The 21632-nt window shown below is 46.8% G+C and overlaps 1 protein-coding gene across 1 annotated transcript in view; it reads right to left on the bottom strand.

Annotated features, from left to right (window-relative positions):
- LOC136628738 (zinc finger protein 268-like) overlaps window positions 1–21632 on the bottom strand; it is a 451149-nt gene that overhangs the window by 21142 nt on the left and 408375 nt on the right. Inside the window, exons 8-9 of the mRNA XM_066604840.1 lie at window positions 7546–7637; window positions 3949–4732 (exon numbers count right to left, since the gene is read on the bottom strand). Coding sequence (XP_066460937.1) covers window positions 3949–4732; window positions 7546–7637 — 876 coding nt within the window. The remainder of the gene's footprint in view (window positions 1–3948; window positions 4733–7545; window positions 7638–21632) is intronic.

Here is a 21632-nt window from a genome sequence, read left to right as displayed (position 1 = left end):
TATACATTACACACACGGCTCTACTACCCCGTATACATTACACACACAGCTCCACTACCTTGTATACATTACACACACTGCTCTAACCCGTATACATTCCACACACAGCTCTACCCCGTATACATTACACACACGGCTCTACCCCGTATACATTCCACACACAGCTCTACCCCGTATACATTACACACACAGCTCTACTACCCGGTATACATTACACACACGGCTCTACTACCCCGTATACATTACACACACAGGGCTCTACTACCCCGTATACATTACACACACGGCTCTACTACCCCATATACATTACACACACGGCTCTACTACCCCATATACATTACACACACAGCTCCACTACCTTGTATACATTACACACACTGCTCTAACCCGTATACATTACACACACGGCTCTACTACCCCGTATACATTACACACACGGCTCTACTACCCCGTATACATTACACACACGGCTCTAACCCATATACATTACACACACAGCTCCACTACCTTGTATACATTACACACACTGCTCTAACCCGTATACATTACACACACGGCTCTACTACCCCGTATACATTACACACACGGCTCTACTACCCCGTATACATTACACACACGGCTCTAACCCATATACATTACACACACGGCTCTAACCCGTATACATTACACACACGGCTCTAACCCGTATACATTACACACACTGCTCTACTACCCTGTATGCATTGCACACACAGCTCTACTACCCCGTATACATTACACACACTGCTGTAACCCGTATACATTACACACACGGCTCTACTACCCCATATAGATTACACACACGGCTCTACTACCCCGTATACATTACACACACGGCTCTACTACCCTGTATACATTACACACACTGCTGTAACCCATATACATTACACACACGGCTCTACTACCCCATATAGATTACACACACGGCTCTACTACCCCATATAGATTACACACACAGCTCTACTACCCCGTATACATTACACACACTGCTCTAACCCGTATATATTACACACACAGCTCTATCCCGTATATATAGAGGCTCAGAACAATGGGGCCGCTCCATAATAGTGTGTATGCATTTGTCCACTGTAATGTCAGAGTTAAAGGGGTTGTCCCGCGCCGAAACGTTTTTTGTTTTTTTTTCAACCCCCCCCGTTCGGCGCGAGACAACCCCGATGCAGGTATTAAAAAAGAACACCGCACAGCGCTTACCTGAATCCCCGCGCTCCGGTGACTTCATACTTACCGGTGAAGATGGCCGCCGGGATCTTCTACCTCCGTGGACCGCAGCTCTTCTGTGCGGTCCATTGCCGATTCCAGCCTCCTGATTGGCTGGAATCGGCACGTGACGGGGCGGAGCTACACGGAGCTACACGGAGCCCCATTGAGAAGAGAAGAAGACCCGGACTGCGCAAGCGCGTCTAATTTGGCCATTAGACGGCGAAAATTAGACGGCAACCATGGAGACGAGGACGCTAGCAACGGAGCAGGTAAGTGAAAAACTTTTGATAACTTCTGTATGGCTCATAATTAATGCACAATGTACATTACAAAGTGCATTAATATGGCCATACAGAAGTGTATAGACCCACTTGCTTTCGCAGGACAACCCCTTTAACTGTCTGGTATGTGAGATGTCTGTCTGGAAATGTATCATTTTATGTTGTGAGCTGGTGGTCACCTGACCATGCTGGATATATGTGATTGCAAGGTTTGTGCAAAACAGTTCTGTTCTGGGCTTACAAGAGAGAGGAGTGTTGGAAATTCTGCAAGCAGTCACACAGGTGTAGGGTTGGGACATCGACACAAAAATATCGATAGCCGACAGCATCGACTATCGCTGAACAAACTATCGATAATTGTAAAATATCGGTGGAAAACGATTAATATTTCGATATATTGACTTTTTTAAATGCTGTATAAAAATGGAACAGGTCGAGGGTTAATAAAGCAACAATCACCAAAAAAATTATAAAACTTTAAACTGTTGAATTTATTAACTTCTAACTATTATTAACATGAAAATATATTAACCCTTTCCAATCCAATGTCGGGCCTGCCCGGAGATCATCATTTTCCTCCACAGCTCCGATGTCGGGACAGGCCCGACACTGCAGTGCTGGAGTGCATCTGCACCCGATCATCAGACCCCCGAGGAGAGGGCAGAAAGAGTTTTTAACCCTTTCTGCCTTCTCATTTACACATTACATAGCGCTTAATAAGCGCTATGTAATGCATAGAGATTCCGGCCGGCGATCATGTGACCACCAGTGTAACCTGACCCCCGGCGGTCACATGAATGCCGAGCCGGGAGCCTGCACCGTGGGAGGACCTGCTTATCTGACCGGTGTCTTGCGCAATCTCCTTCTGCCTCCCGGCCCGGCGATCATGTGACCGCCAGGTGCCACCTGACCCCAGCGGTCACATGATCCCCGAGCCGGGAGGCAGAAGGAGAATGCGGAAGACGCTGGACAGATAAGCAGGTCCCTCCCTGCACCCTCCTGAACTCTGTCAGTTCAGGAGGGTGCAGGGAAAATGTATTTTTTCTCATCCATTCTCCCCAAGTCCAATTTATTTGGAGCTGGGGAGAATGGGTGAGAAAAAAATTAATGGATTGGAAAGGGTTAAAGGGGTTGTCCCGAGGCAGCAAGTGGGTCTATACACTTCTGCATGGCCATAATAATGCACTTTGTAATGTACATTGTGCATTAATTATGAGCCATACAGAAGTTATAAAAAGTTTTATACTTACCTGCTCCGTTGCTGGCGTCCTCGTCTCCATGGTGCCGACTAATTTTCGCCCTCCGATGGCCAAATTAGCCGCGCTTGCGCAGTCCGGGTCTTCTCCTCTTCTCTATGGGGCTCCGTGTAGCTCCGCCCCGTCACGTGCCGATTCCAGCCAATCAGGAGGCTGGAATCGGCAATGGACCGCACAGAAGCCCTGCGGTCCATGAAGACAGAGGATCCCGGCGGCCATCTTCAGCAGGTGAGTATGAAGACGCCGGACCGCCGGGATTCAGGTAAGCGCTGTGCGGGTGGGTTTTTTAACCCCTGCATCGGGGTTGTCTCGCGCCGAACGGGGGGGGGGGTTTAAAAAAAAAAAAAACCCGTTTCGGCGCGGGACATCTCCTTTAAAGTTACAAATGAAGATAAAAAATTACAGATGAAGCATATAAATAACATTTGGTATATGAAGAGAAGTTTTTTTTTAAATAAATTCTTTATTTATTGCAGTTAATTATTCAATAACAACTGGATTATGACTTTCAAAAATCCATCCTATACACGTCTCCGAAGAGCCTCAATATTAGAGGTTTGGGAAGTCAGAGAACATTTTCCTGATATACATAAAAACATGCCATGAGGTAGATTATTATAAAGCAGAACTTGCCGATCTTCAGGGCTCCCTCTGTAGTCCTTTCCATTGAGCGCCGTGTAGAACTTCTTACCTCTATGTACTGTAAGTTATATTCAATAGTATCTAGCAACCTAGTGGTTAGCAACTATATTTTAATCAGGGAGCCTGTCACCCCAAAACCGTAGGGCAGAATCCGGTCCCCTGATACCCTACTAGGGGAAACGTGGAAGTGCACCGGGTTGGAGAGGCGACTTCCGGACTCCAGAATCTATTAACTAGAAATATAAAACAGTATAGAAACAATATTATTTTCTTGTAGTAACTACTTTTCTTTGCAATCCTGCCTGGGAGCTCCGAGCCGCCGCAGGTGGTAAAACTAACTATATGGGAAACTGTGAATGAGTATGGCACGGTATAGTCCACCAACTGAGAGGCTAATTCAACCCGAGAGCGTCTTTTGAAGAAATTTCGGCGACGAAAACATTAAGTCCCGTGTTCACTGTTCAGATTGTGTGAGTCTGTTTCTGAACCTGTGTCGTTAGAGACCGCATCGTGGGGACCCTTTGACTCACGGATTTGTTGGGGCAGAGTCCATGGGCTCAGTCCAATCTGGAACCGGGACTGCTGGGACCTCCAGGAACCTAAAAGCCCCCTCCAGATCCATCGGAGATCTGACCATGTAGATGCGACCCCGCTTTTGGAGGATCAGGTGGAAGGGGTGACCCCACTTGTACGTCGCGTCCGCTCTACGCGCTGCTTCGAGCAGGGGGCGGATCAGCCTCCGGCTGTTGAGGGTCAGTCTGGACACATCGGGCAAGATAGTGATCTCCGCTCCATTGAATTGGACTGCATCTCTTTCCCAGGCCAGTCGTTGGATTTCCTTCTTTTGCCTGTAAAAATGCACTCGGCAGATTAGGTCCCTCAGCAAGTTAGAGCTCCGTGTTCTGCCCCCCAGAGCTCTATGAACCCTGTCCAGTTCAATTGCTCTGTCTTCCGGACGCTGCAGTAATTTGTTAAAGATGGCCGTTACACATTCGTGTAGCGTGTCTGGGGGTATGTCTTCTGGGAGGCTGTTACGTCGACCTCTGTTCTCAATATCGTCGAGGTGAAAGGTCAGGTCTCTAAGCTGTTTCTGTTGTTTTTCTACTACAAGAGTGAGCTGTTGAAAGTCCGTAGACGAGACCTCAGGGTTTTCTTCTAGGGCCGTAACCCGTTCTGTGAGAGCCTGTACTGAGTGACTAACTGTAGCGATAGCCTTATCATGTTTCTCTTCTATACGCCGCAGTTGCATCTCTAGATCTGTCTTGGGTAAAGCACGAATCATAACCCACAGGGCTTGTAGTGTTTGAGAGTCGTCTGTAGGTGGCGTCATTAGGTTATCAGGAGTCACCGTCATAGGTAGTTGTGGAGAGGTAGGGCCTAGTGTAGCATGGTTGACTCCTGCGTTAACCCCTTTAGTGGATGGAGATTGTGTATAGGGGGCCATGGTGCCTTCCTGCTCTTCTATTTTTGTAGTTGAAGTGTCCTTCATAGATTGGGTGGGGACTGCCTCTAGACCGTATAAGCTGGTCTTTGCGTTTGTGTTGTGACCCTGTCTGCGGGTTTCATGGGTCCCTCTTTTCCTTGTATTAAAGGGGTTGTCCCGAGGCAGCAAGTGGGTCTATACACTTCTGCATGGCCATATTAATGCACTTTGTAATATACATTGTGCATTAATTATGAGCCATACAGAAGTTATAAAAAGTTTTTTACTTACCTGCTCCGTTGCTAGCGTCCTCGTCTCCATGGTGCCGACTAATTTTTGGCCTCCGATGGCCAAATTAGCCGCGCTTGCGCAGTCCGGGTCTTCAGCAGTCTTCTATGGAGCCGCTCGTGCCAGAGAGCGGCTCCGTGTAGCTCCGCCCCGTCACGTGCCGATTCCAGCCAATCAGGAGGCTGGAATCGGCAGTGGACCGCACAGAAGAGCTGCGGTCCACGAAGACAGAGGATCCCGGCGGCCATCTTCAGCGGTAAGTATTGAAGTCACCGGAGCGCGGGGATTAAGGTAAGCGCTCCGGTAAACTTTCTTTACTTCCCTGCATCGGGGTTGTCTCGCGCCGAACGGGGGGGGGGGGGTTGAAAAAAAAAAAAACCCGTTTCGGCGCGGGACAACCCCTTTAATTGTGGCCATCGTGACCTCATTTAGCTGGATGGGGGGGCTGCCTCAGCACCACCTATGCTGGCCTTTTCAGGTGTTGTTGTACCCCTGTCTGGAGACTTCATATGCTCTGTTTCGCCCTGTGTGGTATAAAGGGTTGGTAGGGGGCTCCTGCAGTGTCCCTGGGTCTTTTTCCCCGTTCCCCTTACTGACCGTTTCTGGTGTCCCTCCTGGGAGTGTCTCTGGCACCTCATGTTGCCTCAGTGCCATGTTGGAGGGGGGGGGGACCTTCGTGCTCCCTCGGTGCCTGAGGATGAGGCTTCTGCACCCCAGACCTGCTGTGTGGAGAACTCTTCAGATCTTCTCGGGGTCTTGTTGGGGGGAGCTTCCCTGCTCTTGCGGCGTCTGACTCCGGAGCCTCTGCATCCCCCACGGGCTTCTCATGTGGTCCCGGCGCCAGGGTAGTGAGGTGCTTCACTGCTCCTGCTGAGCCCGAGAATGGAGCACCTGTGTACCACAGCTGGTCGGGCTCCCCTTGCTGTCCTGGGGTTTTAATTGCGGGCAGTTTCTTCATTCCCGCGTGTGGTGCTGGAGAGGGAGCCTCTGATCTCTCGGGCGGGTGCAGTGCGAGCTCCACTTGCAGACCCAGCGCCATGCCGGGGTGTCTCCTTCCTCCTCCGGCGCTTTTCCCGTGCAGGAATCTGCTCAGTGGGGATCCGTGGGTCTGCGGCTGACTTGCCCTTCATTTCCCCACTCTAGTCATCATCCGTGGGGCTGTTTTTGATGGTAGTTCCTGTTAGGCTGAGGTTTAGTGGTGGCGGAGCTCCGGAGCATGCGACCTCACTCTTCCATGCCTAGCCACGCCCCCCCCCGAAGAGAAATGTTTTATCATTGGCCCCAATAATCGTTATCTAATGAACCAAGAAATATTAATTTGCTCCCATGCTCTCCCTTCACAATGCTCCTTCCAGCAGACAGAATTTCATAAGCTTTTAAAAACATTCTTTCTGCAGAAACCGAAGTAGCAACTAGAAAGAGGTTTTCAATGCAGAGCCTGGTAACGGGAACGCAGTGCCCCGAATGCAATTGTAATTGTGTTAGATGGGACTCCTTTCTTTTCTATGGGCACTGCGCTCGTGTTAGATGCTGAATGCACGACATGTGGCGTCTCCTTTTCTGGACGCGACCTTCATGCGTTCAGCGCAGACCTCCATCTGCATGTGGGAATACTTTCATTTAGAAAGTATTGCCCACAGCCATCACGTTAGTCGCAAGCGTTCAGAGCCTCATCTAACGCGATGAACAAACGCATGTGGAGAAGGGGCCTAAGACCCCACTATTTCTGAGAGTAGATTTGCCTGGAGCAAACCTTATTGGTGACAAAGAGTCACTTAAACTATCGATGTTACCGATATATCGCACAAAGCAATATCAATGAAAAGTATCACCAAAGCATTAGCAATATATCGATATTTCAATATAACGGTTTTCGATGTCCCAACCTTACACAGGTGCCTTCAGTCTGCGTGGCCCAGAATGCAAGAGACTGAGAGATAACCAAAGTCAACCCTGAGCCAACTTCGCCCAGGAGATGTCAGTGTCGCCCTTGGACACAGTGAGAGAATTAAGAGCTGCCATGCCACGCACCTTTCCCTAAATGTGAGAGTTGACTGGTAGAGAGTTAAATAGAAGAAAGAGAGTTGCCGGGATCAGGACCCACAGATAATAGGACTGTGGTTTCTCCTGTTCACCCGTGAAACTTCCCTGTCACACCATCTTGAGTTTTGCACTGTTTTACTGCTGGTGTGTATTCTTGGATTGTAATCAAGTTGCTTTAAGTAAATGAGCTTCACCAACCGTTCCCGGTTTGGCTTAGAAAGTTAAATCCCTGTGTGTGGACTCTTTATTACGAACAACTGAATTCACCACAGAGGATGAAACGGTGGCGACATGCGTGACACAAAGGACTAAGGTAATCCATTATTGGGTTCCCCTGTTTAATAGCCTGTCCTCGGCCCCTTGGACATCTCACCGGTTACCCTCATCAGAGGACGCGGAGGTAAGGGCCTTTTTGTGCCAGATCCCGTCTCTTTGTTCTTCTGTCGGAATATGTCCGTGAAGCAGCTGTGAGACACCCACCAGGTTCAGTACTAGTTCAGAATGTGAAGAACCTGATGCTACTCACCAAATGATCACATAGTGTTAAAGAGACTCCCGTAGTGAGAGACTTCTCTTTTTCCCAGTCGTCTCCACGACAGCACCACCTGAGATAGCCTTCTCCTGGTTGGACAGGAACACACCAAGAGGTTAAAAGCTCCCCGCTCTCCCACCTTCCGCAGTGTTCTTTCTGTCCTGCCAGGAAGCAGGATCGCGGAGAGGTGATGGTGGAGACACTGGCATGAAGAAATTTACCTGCCATGGATCGGGGGGCAGTGGTCTTTAGCCTGTCCTCCCTTCCTGAGGATGGTCTCCTGGGACACCACATGGGGTGGTTCCCCAGGCCAGATTCCTCCCATCGTGGCCCATGGGGGGTTCAAATTGGGGGCTTCCTCCTCTGTCCAGGGGCACGAGCTCCCTTGGTATGCTCCGGCATAGGGCCGGGCGCGGCGCTCTCCAGCTCCCTTATGCGCGAGGTGGAGGCGCGGCGCGATGTGACCGGCACGGTTACATCATCCCGTCGGCATCTTGGACGCGAGGAGGGGGCGGAGCCTGGCGCTGGGGGCACCAAATTCAAAGGCATATATAGGAATCTGTGAGATCACTGGACGCCTAAGGTAAGCCATTTCTATAGCTGGCTTATTGCTCTAAGGTGACTGCAGTGCCAATCATTAATGAGTACTCCAGCACTGGACATTGCTGAGCCGACGGCCACAGCGGGGATTGTAAGTAGCCCGTGGGCAAAAATAATGCAAATGTCCATTGTGTTTTGACCTAGAATATTGCATGCTTATTCGCATACCTCTGTCTGTCTGTCAGGGAGATAAGAAGGACGCCCCTCCCAGAACAAAACTTAAAAAATGTGCGGAAGAAGGCTACCTCTCACGTATGATAGGCCACTATGCAAGGGATGCGTAGCCAAGCTAGTTAAGGAGGAGTCAAATGGTTTTCTAGAGGAAGTCAGAAAGCTGGTCAAGGAAGAGGTACGGTCAGCCCTGACATCGCAAACAGTGCCGTCAACAAGGTCCACGCTCCACACGAGGCCGTTTAGACCAGAAAAATACTCTGACTCTGAAAAGAGTTCAGTCTCGTTCGAGCTGGAAGAGCCAGCTCCTGAGGAATCCTCGGATGAGGACGACTACAAGAAATACCTGTTTCACCAGGAAGATTTAGCGGAGCTCATAAAATCAGTGAGGGCCACCCTCAAGATGGAGGAGCCAAGGGAGCCACGCATAATCCAAGAGGTACAAACCATGAGTAAAGATGACAGTCCATACAAACTATGAGATAAAAAAACATAGCTAGTACTGCAATTATTAAGGATCGTATCTTGTAACATGAATTGTTATTTGTAGAAAATACTTCTGTCTATCATTTGAAGGCACAGATTGCATCTACTGCACCCGCGTGGGTAGGAGCTATGACAACTAAGTCAATTAATGTTTCGGGGGAAGGGGTACATATATTTGATGAAACTCCATTGCCTATTTATCAAGCTCTTTTAGCCACATAATGTACTCCAAAGCTCAGAATAGCCACTAAAGCATCTTCTTGGAACAATATAGACAAGGTGTTACGAATAATACTAGTTACAGCAGAAAAATCCTTACTAAACGTAGTGGAAAAGACAACAGAACTATTGGTATCTGTCCTGCTGTTGTCTTCCAAAAGATAAGAGCTTCTAAGTTTGCCATCAACAATAAACCTAGCTTGATCAATAGTACCTCTAGGGCATCCCCTCTTTTTAAACCCATTGGCTAATACTGATGTTTCTCCATCATAGTCATAAGCAAGAGAGCATGCTCTTTTCGCACTTACAAACTCGCCGACTCGTTGAAAAAAGTAAAGTATTGCCTACAACCACCTTTTAATTATAAAATTGAGTCCATGTAATTTTGAGAGAGTTGCCAATAGAATCATAGAATGGTAGAGTTGGAAGGGACATCCAGGGTCATCGGGTCTAACCCCCTGCTCAGTGCAGGATTTACTAAATCATCCTAGACAGATACTTGGCCAGCCTTTGTTTGAAGACTTCCATTGAAGGAGAACTTACCACCTACCATGGTAACCTGTTCCACTCATTGATCACCCTCAATGTCAGAAAGTTTTTTCTAATATCTATTTGTGTCTCCTCCCTTTCAGTTTCATCTCATTGCTTCTAGTCTTTCCTTGTGCAAATGAGAATAGGGCTGTTCCCTCTGGACTGTGACAGGCCTTCAGATATTTGTAGATGTCTAGTAAGTCTCCTCTCAGCCTTCTTTTTTGCAAGCTAAACATTCCCAGATCCTTTAACCGTTCCTCATACGACATGATTTGCACACCGCTCACCATCTTGGTAACTCTTCTCTGAACTTGCTCTAGTTTGTCTGTGTCTTTTTTAAAGTAGGGTGTCTAGAACTGGACACAGTATTCCAGATGAGGTCTGACTAAGGAGGAGTAGAGGGGGGATAATGACCTCACGTGATCTAGACTCTATGCTTCTCTTAATGCATCCCAGAATTGCGTTTGCCTTTTTGGCTGCTGCTGCAGCACATTGTTGACTATGTTCAGTCTGTATGTGCTTTTTCCAATTTTCTGGGACTTCTCCTGTTCTCCAGGAATTTTCAAAGATTATGGTGAGTGGTTCAGCAATTATTTCCATTCCTTTCTTTAGTATCCTAGGATGTAATTCATCTGGACCTTGAGACTTGAATTCATTTAAGTTAGCTAAGTGTTCCCTCACCAGATCTTTGCTTATAGATGGCCTGCATTCCTTTATTCCCCCCAATAGCACAGGGAAGATCAGTTGATGTTACATCTATTTTCTGAGACAAAACAGATACAAAATAGGAATTTAAAAGTTCGGCCTTCTCAACATCATTCTTAACTAATTCACCATTTTCATCCTGTAAGCATCCAATACCATCTTTGACTTTTCTTTTGCTTTTGACCTACCCCACAAATCCTTTTTTATTGCTTTTGGCCTGTTGCAAGCCTCAATTCATTATTAGCTTTATCTTTTTTGACACTTGCCATACAGTTTCTGCAGACCGCATTATATTCTTCTTTAGATATTCCCCCCCTCTTTCCATTTGATAAACATATTTTTCTTCGTTGTTAACATGTGTGCAAGTTCTGTATTCATCCATCCTGGTCTCTTTAAATGTTTCCAATTCTTTCTTCTTTTAGAGATTGTTAACGATTGTGCTTTGAGAATCTCATTTCGCAATATTTCCCAACCTTCTTGAACATTTCTGTCCTGAATAACATCCAATCATTGGATTCCTCCTACCTTCTTTCTGAGTGCATTAAAATCTGCCTTTCTGAAATCCAACCTTGAAGTCTGAGTCTTCTCAGGTCTTCCTCCCCTTTTTATCCAAAATTCAAGGATAGCATGATCGCTGCCTCTTAAGGTTCCAGCCATCCTTACTTCCTCAACTATTTCCTCACTGGAGTAGAGACTGCCCCCTCACTTTCTCTGCTCATGCAGGAAAAGGAAGAAGGGTCCACTCAGGCCTGCCCCCACAACCTCCATCTTGTTTTGCTCCTATTGTTCTGTTGTATGAAGATAATGCTGAATGAGGGTGACCATTTTCCTATCTATTGGGCCCCTAGGAACCTATGGTCAGAGTAAATGTATGGAGTCATTTTGTGAACTTTTTGGTTGATAACAGAGCTGAATATTTTGTTGTAACCCGACAACTAGCACCTCTTTCGTGCAGAACAGCCCAGATTGTGGGAGCTACTGGACAAGGCGGGAAGCATCACTTTATTGTACCACAGCAATGCATGTTGGGTAGACAAATCACTTATCAATTCCTGTATCTACCGGACTGTCCAATACCAATATTGGGAAATGACAAGATGAGAAAACTACAGGCCCAAGTGTCCTTTGAACCGAATGGATAGATGCCTTTACAACTTGAAAAAGATAATCCAACTCCCACCCATATCCTCTCTCAGTGCCTTAAGAGGAGGAAAGGAGATTGTTTGCTGTCATTGATGAGTCACTCAAGTCCCACTCCGGACCAAGTAATAAAACTACTAGGAATATGAATGGAAGATAATCCACCAGGGCTAGCTCAGAATTGTATGATGGTTTCTGGCTGCTGCTTTTACAGTGATCTCTGTTGCTACTGATCTCCAGTCTGCTGTAGCTATTTGCTACTTGCGTGCCTTCCAGTTCTCTGTTACCTACTCTCAGACTCTGTTCCTGCTTGCTATGACCTGTTATGGTGTTAGAGTCATGACAGGGTTAGTCAGCGCCCAGGTTCCAGCTGGGTCAGCTGTCAGTTCCACCTGGTGGTTTTCCGGCTCTGAGGGATGACACAGTGATTCCACACATTTGAATATGTAACAAGAATATCAGTCACAGTGCAGCTAAAGCCAGGGGCACAACCAGTGTCCATCAAGCAATACCACCTACCATCTGCTGCCTACCATGGCATTGCACTGCATCTGGAAAAGTTTCTGAAGTACGGTATCCCGAGGAGATGCCAATCCCCCTGAAACACCCCCTCCGGCCTGTAAAGAAACCTGGAATTACAGAGTATCACTCAGTCCAGGATCTCAGAGCAGTGAATCAAGCTGTGGCTACTTTGCATCAGACAGTGCCCAACCCGTACATGCTGCTTGAACTAATACCTAGAAAAGCAACTCACTTTACTGTGCTGAATTTGAATGATTTTTCTTCACTGCAAGGCTGACAGAGCATGGTCAGCTTATCTTTGCCTTCCAATGGGAAGACCCAAGAACAGGAGAAAAGTACTGTTTGCCCTGAGGGCTCAAAAACTCATCCACACCCTTTGGAGAAGCTTTTGCTATTGACCTAAGAAGAATCTCCCTTCCGAGACAGGCAACGTATTGCTACAGTATGTGAATGACCTCCTCATAACTGAATCTACCTCTAAACGATGTCTACAGAACACTAAGACAGTACTTTGTCATCTCTATGAAGCCGGATACAAAGTCTCTAGAAAGAAGCAACAGATTTGTCAAGCAACTGTCAAATACCTGGGATTTCATATCTCACAAGGAAAGGTACATCTGGGAGTTTGAAGAAAGTAGCCCGTCTGCAATATCCCTGTAGCAACCACCAGAGGAAAAAGTCAGAGAATTATTTGGAGCTGCTATATTCTGCAGAATATGGATACCCGCCTTTCCTGAAATGGCCAAACCCCTTTATGAAGTCACAAAGGGAGGTGAAGATGCCCCCTTTTGCTGGAAGCAGGAACTTACAAGGGCCTATGACAGCATCAGACAGGCTCTCCTAAAAGCACCCGCACTGGTCTTGCCTAATCTGGAGAAACCATTTATTCTGTATGTTCATGAGAAGAAGGGACTGGCGATCAGCATTCTCACCCAGATGATGGGATCATAGCATCAATCTGTTGCCTATCTCTTTAACCCCTTAGTGACCAAGCCTGTTTGTGCCTTAATGACCAGGGCAAATTTTGCAAATCTGACATGTGTCACTTTAACATGGAAAAACACCAGAAAGGTTTTGCATATCCAAGCGATTCTGACATTGTTTTTTCGCCACATGTTGTACTTCATTTAGGTGGAAAAAAAAGACAGATAGAATTTGTGTTTATTTATTAAAAGCGCCAAAATTGGGAAAATTTTGAAAAAAATCGTCATTTTTTCACATTTCCAACTGCAATATCTCAAATATGTGCAAAAATAATATAGAAATTTTTGCTAAGATATATATTTCCATCCGTTTACTTTATTTTGGGCGCACATTGGAAAAACTTTCGTTTTTTTTTTAACCATTTAGGAGACGTACAAATGTAACATTACTTTTCAGCATTTTGAGGAACACTTTGTTTTCCTACACCAAGCCAAGATTGGAAAGGCTCATAGGAGTCAAAATGATAGATAACCCCACAAGTGACCCCATTTTAAAAACTACGCCCCTTAACACATTCACTGAGGGGTGTCATGAGTATTTTGACCCCACAGTTTTTCTTCAGGAGTCAATGCAATTAAGAAGAGAAAAACTAAAATTTCATATTTTTGCAAATCCGTCATTTTAAAGACAGGACTTTTTTCTATAGTACACATGAAAATGAGGATTTGCACCCCAGAATGGATATGCCTGTTTGTCCTGTGCTCAGAAACATACCCACTGTGGCCCTAGTATTATGTCTGTATGCACAATGGGGCCCAAAATGAAAGGAGCAACCTTTCATGCGATCGGCGCTATCGATTGGATAGCGCCGATCGCAATGCCAGCGGGGAGTCCTTGCAGCCCGGGATGACAGCTCCATGCTGTCGGTGGCCCTCCATGCTGTCGGCTACCTGCGGGCACCGACAGCATGGAGTTGTCACGTCCAGAGCCCGAGGGGCTTTATTCTCTGCAGGACACATGTTTTTAAGTCCTCAGAGTATAAAGCCCACTTGGGCAGGACGTAAAAAGGCAATGGGCTGGTTGTTAAGGGGTTAAGCAACTTGATAATGTGGCCATGGGATGGCCCAGGGGCGTAACTATAGAGGATGCAGGGGATGCGGTTGCACTCGGGCCCAGGAGCCTTAGGGGGCCCATAAGGCCTCTCTTCTCCATATAGGGCACCCAGTACTATGAGTAAAGCATTATAGTTTGGAGCCCTGTTACAAGTTTTGCATCGGGGCCCGGAAGCTTCAAGTTACGCCTCTGGAATGGCCCCTCTGCCTGAGAAGACTGGCAACAACAGTGGCCTTGGTTACGGAAGCTAACAAGCTAACCCTGGGTCAAGATCATATTGTACGGGTGCCACCTTCTCTCCTAACTCTGACGGACACCAAAGGTCACTAATGACTGACAAATGCTCGCATGATCAAGTACTAAGGCCTCTTATGTGAAAACCCAAGACTGATATTGGAAGTATGCACTACTCTAAATCCAGCAACCCTGTTGCGCACTAGAACTGGAACCCCTGACCATAACTGCTGTGAGGTGATGGATGAAGTCTTTAGTAGCTATCCTGATCTACGGGACACAACTCTTGAAGTTCCTGATGTTGAATAGTACACAGATGGTAGTAGTTTCATGGATGAAGGCATACGCTATGCTGGATATGCAGTTTTCACCCCACAGACTACTACAAAAGCAGAACCACTGCCCAAAGGAACCTTTGCACTTATCAGAGCCCTACAGCTGGCAGCTGGGGTGAAAGTCAATATTTTTACTGACTCAAAGTATGCCTTCCTCACACTCCATGTTCATGAGGCCCTGAGAAGAGAAAAGTGTCTGATCTCTTCAATGGGTCAAGAAGTGAAGCATGCTCCTCCCATTCTGGAACAGTCAGAAGAGGTGTGAGTCATTCACTGTAAAGGAAACAGAAGGGAGACTCACTCATTGCACAGGGAAACAGAGAGGCAGATGCGGATGCCAAGCGAGCTGCCACTCTCTAAAATGCCGAAAGTCCTGTCAAACTACAAGCCTTTTTCCTGGAACAGGAATGGCTAAAGACAGAAGACGGAAAATACACACCTAAAGGCTGGTTCATCCTCTCGAATGGAAAAAGTGTGGTCCCAACAGCACCAGCAACAGAGATGGTCAAGAAAGTGAGTGAAGACACACTATGGGTCCACCACTATGGAAGATCCAATCCAAGATGTGCTGTACATCCCAAGACTTACCAGGCGAGCACAACAAAATGTGTCATTTGTGCTGAAGATAATCCCAGACAAGGTCCTCTGAAGATTCCTGGGATACAATCTTATGGAGCAGCTCTCTGCCAAGATGTACTAGTGGATTTTACTCAAATGCCTGCAGCTGACAGATGGAAGTATCTCCTGGTCTTTGTCTGCACATACACAGAGTGGTTGGTGGCCAACCCCACTAGGTCTGAGAAAATCAACCAAAGGGGCCACAACACTGCTGAGAGATATAATTCCAAGACACAGCTTACTGGTGCGGATTGGGTCAGACAACGGACCAGCCTTTGCTGCAGAGATTATACAAGAGTTAGCCAACTGTCTCTACATCAGATGAATATTGTATCTTGCACACAGACCTCAGAGCCAAAGAAAGGCTGAGCGCATGAACTGGACTTTAAAACTTGCCTTAGGGAAGCTCTGTCAGGAGACTCGCCTAAAATGGCCACAAGCCCTACCCATAGCTCTGCTCATCAGACTGGCTCTTCAGACAGCAGGATTCGCCGGCGATTTACTGCTGGTGGAATCACGCCCATGGATGGGGGGCTTTAAAGTTGCTGAGATGGGACCTTGAATCGACCAGAGTCAAAGTGGCCTACACTGACCATGTCTGATTTCCACCAACAGATCCCCTGAAGCTCACCTTAAAAGCCTCCAGTGCCTTGGACCAGACTGAGACCTTTCCCCCTCCTGGATATCAGGAGGCACCAGCTGACAGTGTTTTCCACATAGATATAGTGTTTTCTTCACAAAGACACTGGTTTTTGCACAGAGACATTGTTTTTCCCTCAAATACCTAGGAGAGCTACAGCTGCAAGAAGAATGAAGAACCTACTAAAGACTTTGTTGGGGGGGGATTACTCTATTCAAGAAATTTGGATTTGTGCCAATAATGGTGATAAATGTATGCAAGAAGCTAGAATGGGTACACGCATCACAAGAACATTATTGTATTACACTTACTACAGGATAAGGGGAGACAAGTAGGGGGTTGCACATACAATAAGACCACTTACTACATGTGTGGACAAGGTTCACAGATCATATGCTATAATCCAGTATACTCTCCCTCTGAAACATGGATAGACACTGATGGATCACGGGATACACAGGCTATACTGAAGTCTATGGGGGTATAGACCCCTAAATTAGGATGATAGGCTATAAGCTAGTGATAGCTATCAAAGGGAGGAAAATGTGGTAGGAGGACTTATAAAATATTGTTTCTCTGTTATCAGCCCAAAGGCTGAAGCATATTATATATTGTTATGTTTCTCAGTCTGCTCTGCTGTATATCTAATCTTTTCCTGTGTAATGCTAGTTGCGGCCAAGATTCACTGTGTTACCCAATGCCAGGAGCAGCAGTTGGAATTCACTCTACTCCCTCCCTACTTTGCTGTAATACGTCACCCATATAGATAGCTGAGAACATAGTGTAGGTGGATACTGGTAGATGCAGGGACATCCTCGGCTGTCCCCCTGATCTGACTGTGTCTCTCTTTTCCTGTATTTCCCTCCCACCTTTTCTACACGTGACTAGCATAAGTGAAAGTGAATATACTCTTCCGGGTTTCTTTACGCCATGAAACAATCAGATGAACCAGGATATAAAAAGTTCTGTTGTGATGTCATAAGTCAGTTTTAGATTTGAGAACCTTCTTTCTCCCAGACTCAACATTTGTGTCAACACAGAATAAATCTTTGTCCATTTCCTATGTGCCCTGGTTATACATCAGAAGTCAGATCATATATCAGTACCACATTACTAATGGGAGGGGAGTCAATAGAATGATAGAACCCCCAACTGCAGCTGCAACACATTACTGGGGAGAGAGGAGGATATAGAATGATGGAGCCCCTCTCTGCAGTTATATCACATTACTGAGGAGAGGGGAGCCCATAAAATGATGGAGCCCCCCTCTGCAGCTGTTCCACATTATTGAGGAAAGGAGAGTCCATAGAATGATGGAGCCCCCCCTCTGCATCTGTACCACATTACTGAGGAGAGGGGAGGCTATAGAATGATAGAGCCCCACTCTGCAGCTCTACCACATTACTGGGGAGAGGGGAGTCCATAGAATGATGAAGCCCCCCTATGTAGTTGTACCACATTAATTGTGAGAGAGAAGGCTATAGAATTACGGAACCTCCTCTGCAACTGCATCACATTATTGAGTAGAGAGGAGGCCATAGAATAATGGAACCCCACTCTGCAGCTGTATCACATTACTGAGGAGAGGGGAGTCCATAAAATGATAGACCCCCCCCCCCCCCCCTCTGCAGCTGTTTCACATTATTGAGGAAAGGAGAGTCCATAGAATGATGGAGCCCCCCCCCCCCCCCCTCTCCAGCTGTACCACATTACTGGGGAAAGGGGAAGCCATAGAATGATGGAGCCCCTAACTGCAGCTGCACCACATTAGGAGGCTATAGAACAGTGATGGCGAAACTTTTAGAGACCAAGTGGCCAAACTGCAACCCAAAACCCACATATTTATGGTAAAGTGCCAACACATTAGGGGACAAGGGCTTAGCATGACATATGATTTTACCCCAGTCGTTCTAAAAAGGACAGGGCTGCTTCAAAATAAACAGGGTGCAGATTTTGACAGCTTTTTAGATGTGGAAATGCTGCAGAATGTCCTCAGTGGAAAATTCTGTGAAAAATTCTGCAGCATTTCCGCATCCAAAAAGCAGTCAAAATCTGCACGTTGTCTATTTTTACACAGCCCTGCCCATTTCTGCCACATGTAAACATACCCCAGCGGTAATAGCGACCCTCCCCACAGCGGCCCCCAGTAAGATAATAGTGACCCTCCCCACAGCGGCTCCCAGTACGATAATATCAACCCTCCCCACAGCGGCCCCCAGTAAGATAATATTGACCCTCCCCACAGCGGCTCCCAGTATGATAATAGCGACCCTCCCCACAGTGGCCCCAAGTACGATAATAGCGACCCTCCCCACAGCGGCCCCCAGTATGATAATAGCGACCCTCCCCACAGAGGCCGCCAGTAAGATAATAGCGACACTCTCCACTGCGGCCCCCAGTATGATAGTGACACCCAACAGCGTTCCCTAGTAGTAATAGTGACACTCCACAGCGGCCCCCAGTAGTAATAGTGACACCTCACAGCAGCCCTCAGTCTTAGTAGTGACACCCCAGTGTCCCCCAGTGTAAAAGTGACACCCCACAATGGCCCCCAGTGTAATACTGACACCCCACAGTGGCCCCCAGAGTAATAGTGACACCCCACAGCGGCCCCCAGTAGTAATAGTGGCACCCCACAGCGGCCCCCAGTAGTATAGTAACACCCCACAGCGGCCCCCAGTGTAATAGTGACACCCCACAGCGGCCCCCAATGTAATAGTGACACCACCACCCCCCTTATCCGAGACCCATATACTTACCCCCTCCTCCTTGTGGAAGCTCTACTCCTCCTCTGCACGGCCTTGCTGCTGGCACTAATCCCATCAGCATATTAACTTTTTCTTCCCCACTTCTGCCCTAATCAGCAATTCCAGCAACCTGATTGCTGATTATGGCAGAAGTGGGAAAGAAAAAGTTAATATGTATCCCTGCACACACTGTGATGTCAGTGTGCTGCCGGACGCCTCCTCCCCCTGCTCTCGCGGAACCAAGTGTGCGCTGGGATCAGCGGTGCTGAGTGAAAGCCGGCAGGGGAGCCGCGGCCCCTGCCAGTATTCACAAATGGTGAGCGACCGATGGCGGCGGTTGCCAGCAGAGAGGGCTCTGCTTGCCGCCTCTGGCACGCATGCCATAGGTTCGCCACCACTGCTATAGAATGATGAAGCCCCTCTCTCCAGCTATATCACATTACTGAGGAGAGGGGATTCTATAGAATGATAGAGCCACCCACTGCATTTGTACCACATTACTGGGAAGAGAGGAGTCCATAGAATGATGGAGCCCCCCTCTGCAGCTGGTCCACATTAATGGGGAGAGGGGAGTCCATAGACTAATGCAGCCCCCCTCTGCAGCTGTACCACATTACTGAGGAGATATGATGCTATAGAATGATAGAGCCACCCACTGCATTTGTACCACATTACTGGGGAGAGAAGAGTCCATAGAATGATGGAGCCCCCCTCTGCAGCTGTATCACATTACTGGGGAGAGGGGAGTCCATAGAATGATAGAGCCCCCTCTGCAGCTGCTCCACATTACTAGGGAAGTCCATAGAGGGGAGTCCATAAAGGGGGACTCCATAATCCTATGGCCTCCCCTCTCATCAGTAATTTGAGACTGCTACAGAGGGCTTTTTTGTTTAAATATTTATGTTATTTGGAGAGGGTACAGAAAGGAACAAGGGGAGGTGGGTTCCAAGTGTAACAGCTTGAGTTTCCATTTCACATTCTGTGTATAATAAATGATACACAAATGGCAACAATGTAGACATCTATGTCTAACACATTTATATACGGGGGGCTTACTCTGGATTTCTTTTCTCTATCATTGTTTGTATTTATATTTTTTTTATCTCCCTCTCTTCATATTTCCATCTCTTTTATTTTTCTTCTATTCACTGTCAAATCTGACTCTCCTCAGTTACTCACGGTTTCTGATTTTTCTCCTGTTTTTCTCTTTCTCTTGCTTGTTCTCTCTCTGCCACTTCTCTCTCCTGCCTGGCACTTTCTTTTATCCTGCTGGGCGCTTCTTTTTCTGGCGCTCTCTCTTTCTCTGCCTGGCACCTCCCACTTTCTTTCCCTCTGGCCTAGCGCTTCTCTACTCTTTACTCTCTTTACTTATTTCTTAAACTTATTCTGCCTCTCTCCCCTCCTGTGACCGCTGTCCGGCTATTAATTGCCTCTGTCACCTGACTAGATTGTCTGCAGCCAATCACAACCTATTTGCTTGCTAGGCTACCTGCATCACCTGAGTATCTATGCATTTTTTCTATCTTGTGCAGCTGGATAAAAATGTCCTAACTGGTTGCTAGGTTACCTGCATCCCTTGTGTAAACTGACTCAGATTTACCCCTAGAGATGGTTATTATATTACCGGTCCCCATAACCAAACAGCGCGATGTAGTGCCTTTTTCCAGGCCACTGCAGTATTATATCTTGATGTTCCAGGAAAATTGCTGGTATACAAGCAGAGCTCTTGGAATAAATCTCTTGGACAAATTAGGAATGGAATCTGTATAGTTGTGACCTGTGTCCTTTAGCTTATATGTATCTTACACACTCACCCTTCAAGACCCTCTAGAAACTTCCAGGGATTGTAGAACAGCAGGTATGTACAGGCCTTAAAGACATGGATCTGCATTTTCTGCTGAATCTTAGTTCTAGAGTGCACGTCTGGATATAGATGAGGAACCAGCACCTCTGACATACTCCCAGTGCTGCACCGCCAGGGGGAAGAAGGCCCTTCCAAATCTTTTTAGATATAGAATGCGTCACAAACAAAGTAATAAACCAAAAACCTTACAAACCCTTGACATAAATGTGAAATTCTCATGTATACTTTTTTATGGAACCACAAACTTGCCATATTCTAACACCATCTGCCCTATCTTTTGTTAATGTAACCAGCGGCAGTCACTCCTACAATTACTTCCCCCATGCTTAGGAGTTAATAGCCCACAAACATCAAATGCCTCACGATTCATAGAACTCTACAAGTATGGTTCAAACCTCAGTCACCTTGCTCTTAACCACCAATCTAGAGGAAAAGGTCACAATGAGCTGCAGTCACAGCGTCCTGAAGACATCAGTATTCTTAGACTACCAAATCTCTCTATCAAGAATCCTTAAAGGGAATAGATGAAGACAAAGCAGGTCAGAAAAGACAAACAAACAGGAGTATGTGAGCAACATAAAAAGAAGGCACAAAAGAAACACCCCTCCACCTAACCACTGAGCACAGCCAGCAAACAAATGTATCACCAGCATTCTGTGCCAAGAGGAGATAAATACATAAATACCCTAAGGCCATTTTCACACGGTCAAGAAAACAGCGCACGCACAAATGTCGCACGAATATGAACCCTATTTTTTTGAATGGGGTCATACACATGAGCAATTTTTTTTTTCCTGAATCGCATTGCACCACGCCAAGTTCTATCTTTGTGCCCTCGAATAGCCCATTATTTTCAATGGCGGTGTCATAGCATCGCACTGTGTGATAGAAGCATGCGAGTGAAATACAAGGGATCCCCATTGGTAACGATCCACTTTTAGCCGTGCGGGTTTATCGCTACTTCCCCGAAGTGATGCGAGTTGGTTTTAACATAGAAATGCCTTTCATCCGTGGTGACATCGCACGTTGATGCGTGCGATATCAGGCCATATTTAATAGGACAATATAGGACTCGCAAA

The sequence above is a fragment of the Eleutherodactylus coqui genome, chromosome 5 (assembly GCF_035609145.1).
Source record: "Eleutherodactylus coqui strain aEleCoq1 chromosome 5, aEleCoq1.hap1, whole genome shotgun sequence".
Lineage (NCBI taxonomy): Eukaryota > Metazoa > Chordata > Amphibia > Anura > Eleutherodactylidae > Eleutherodactylus > Eleutherodactylus coqui.
This window is presented reverse-complemented; position numbering and strand designations above follow the sequence as displayed.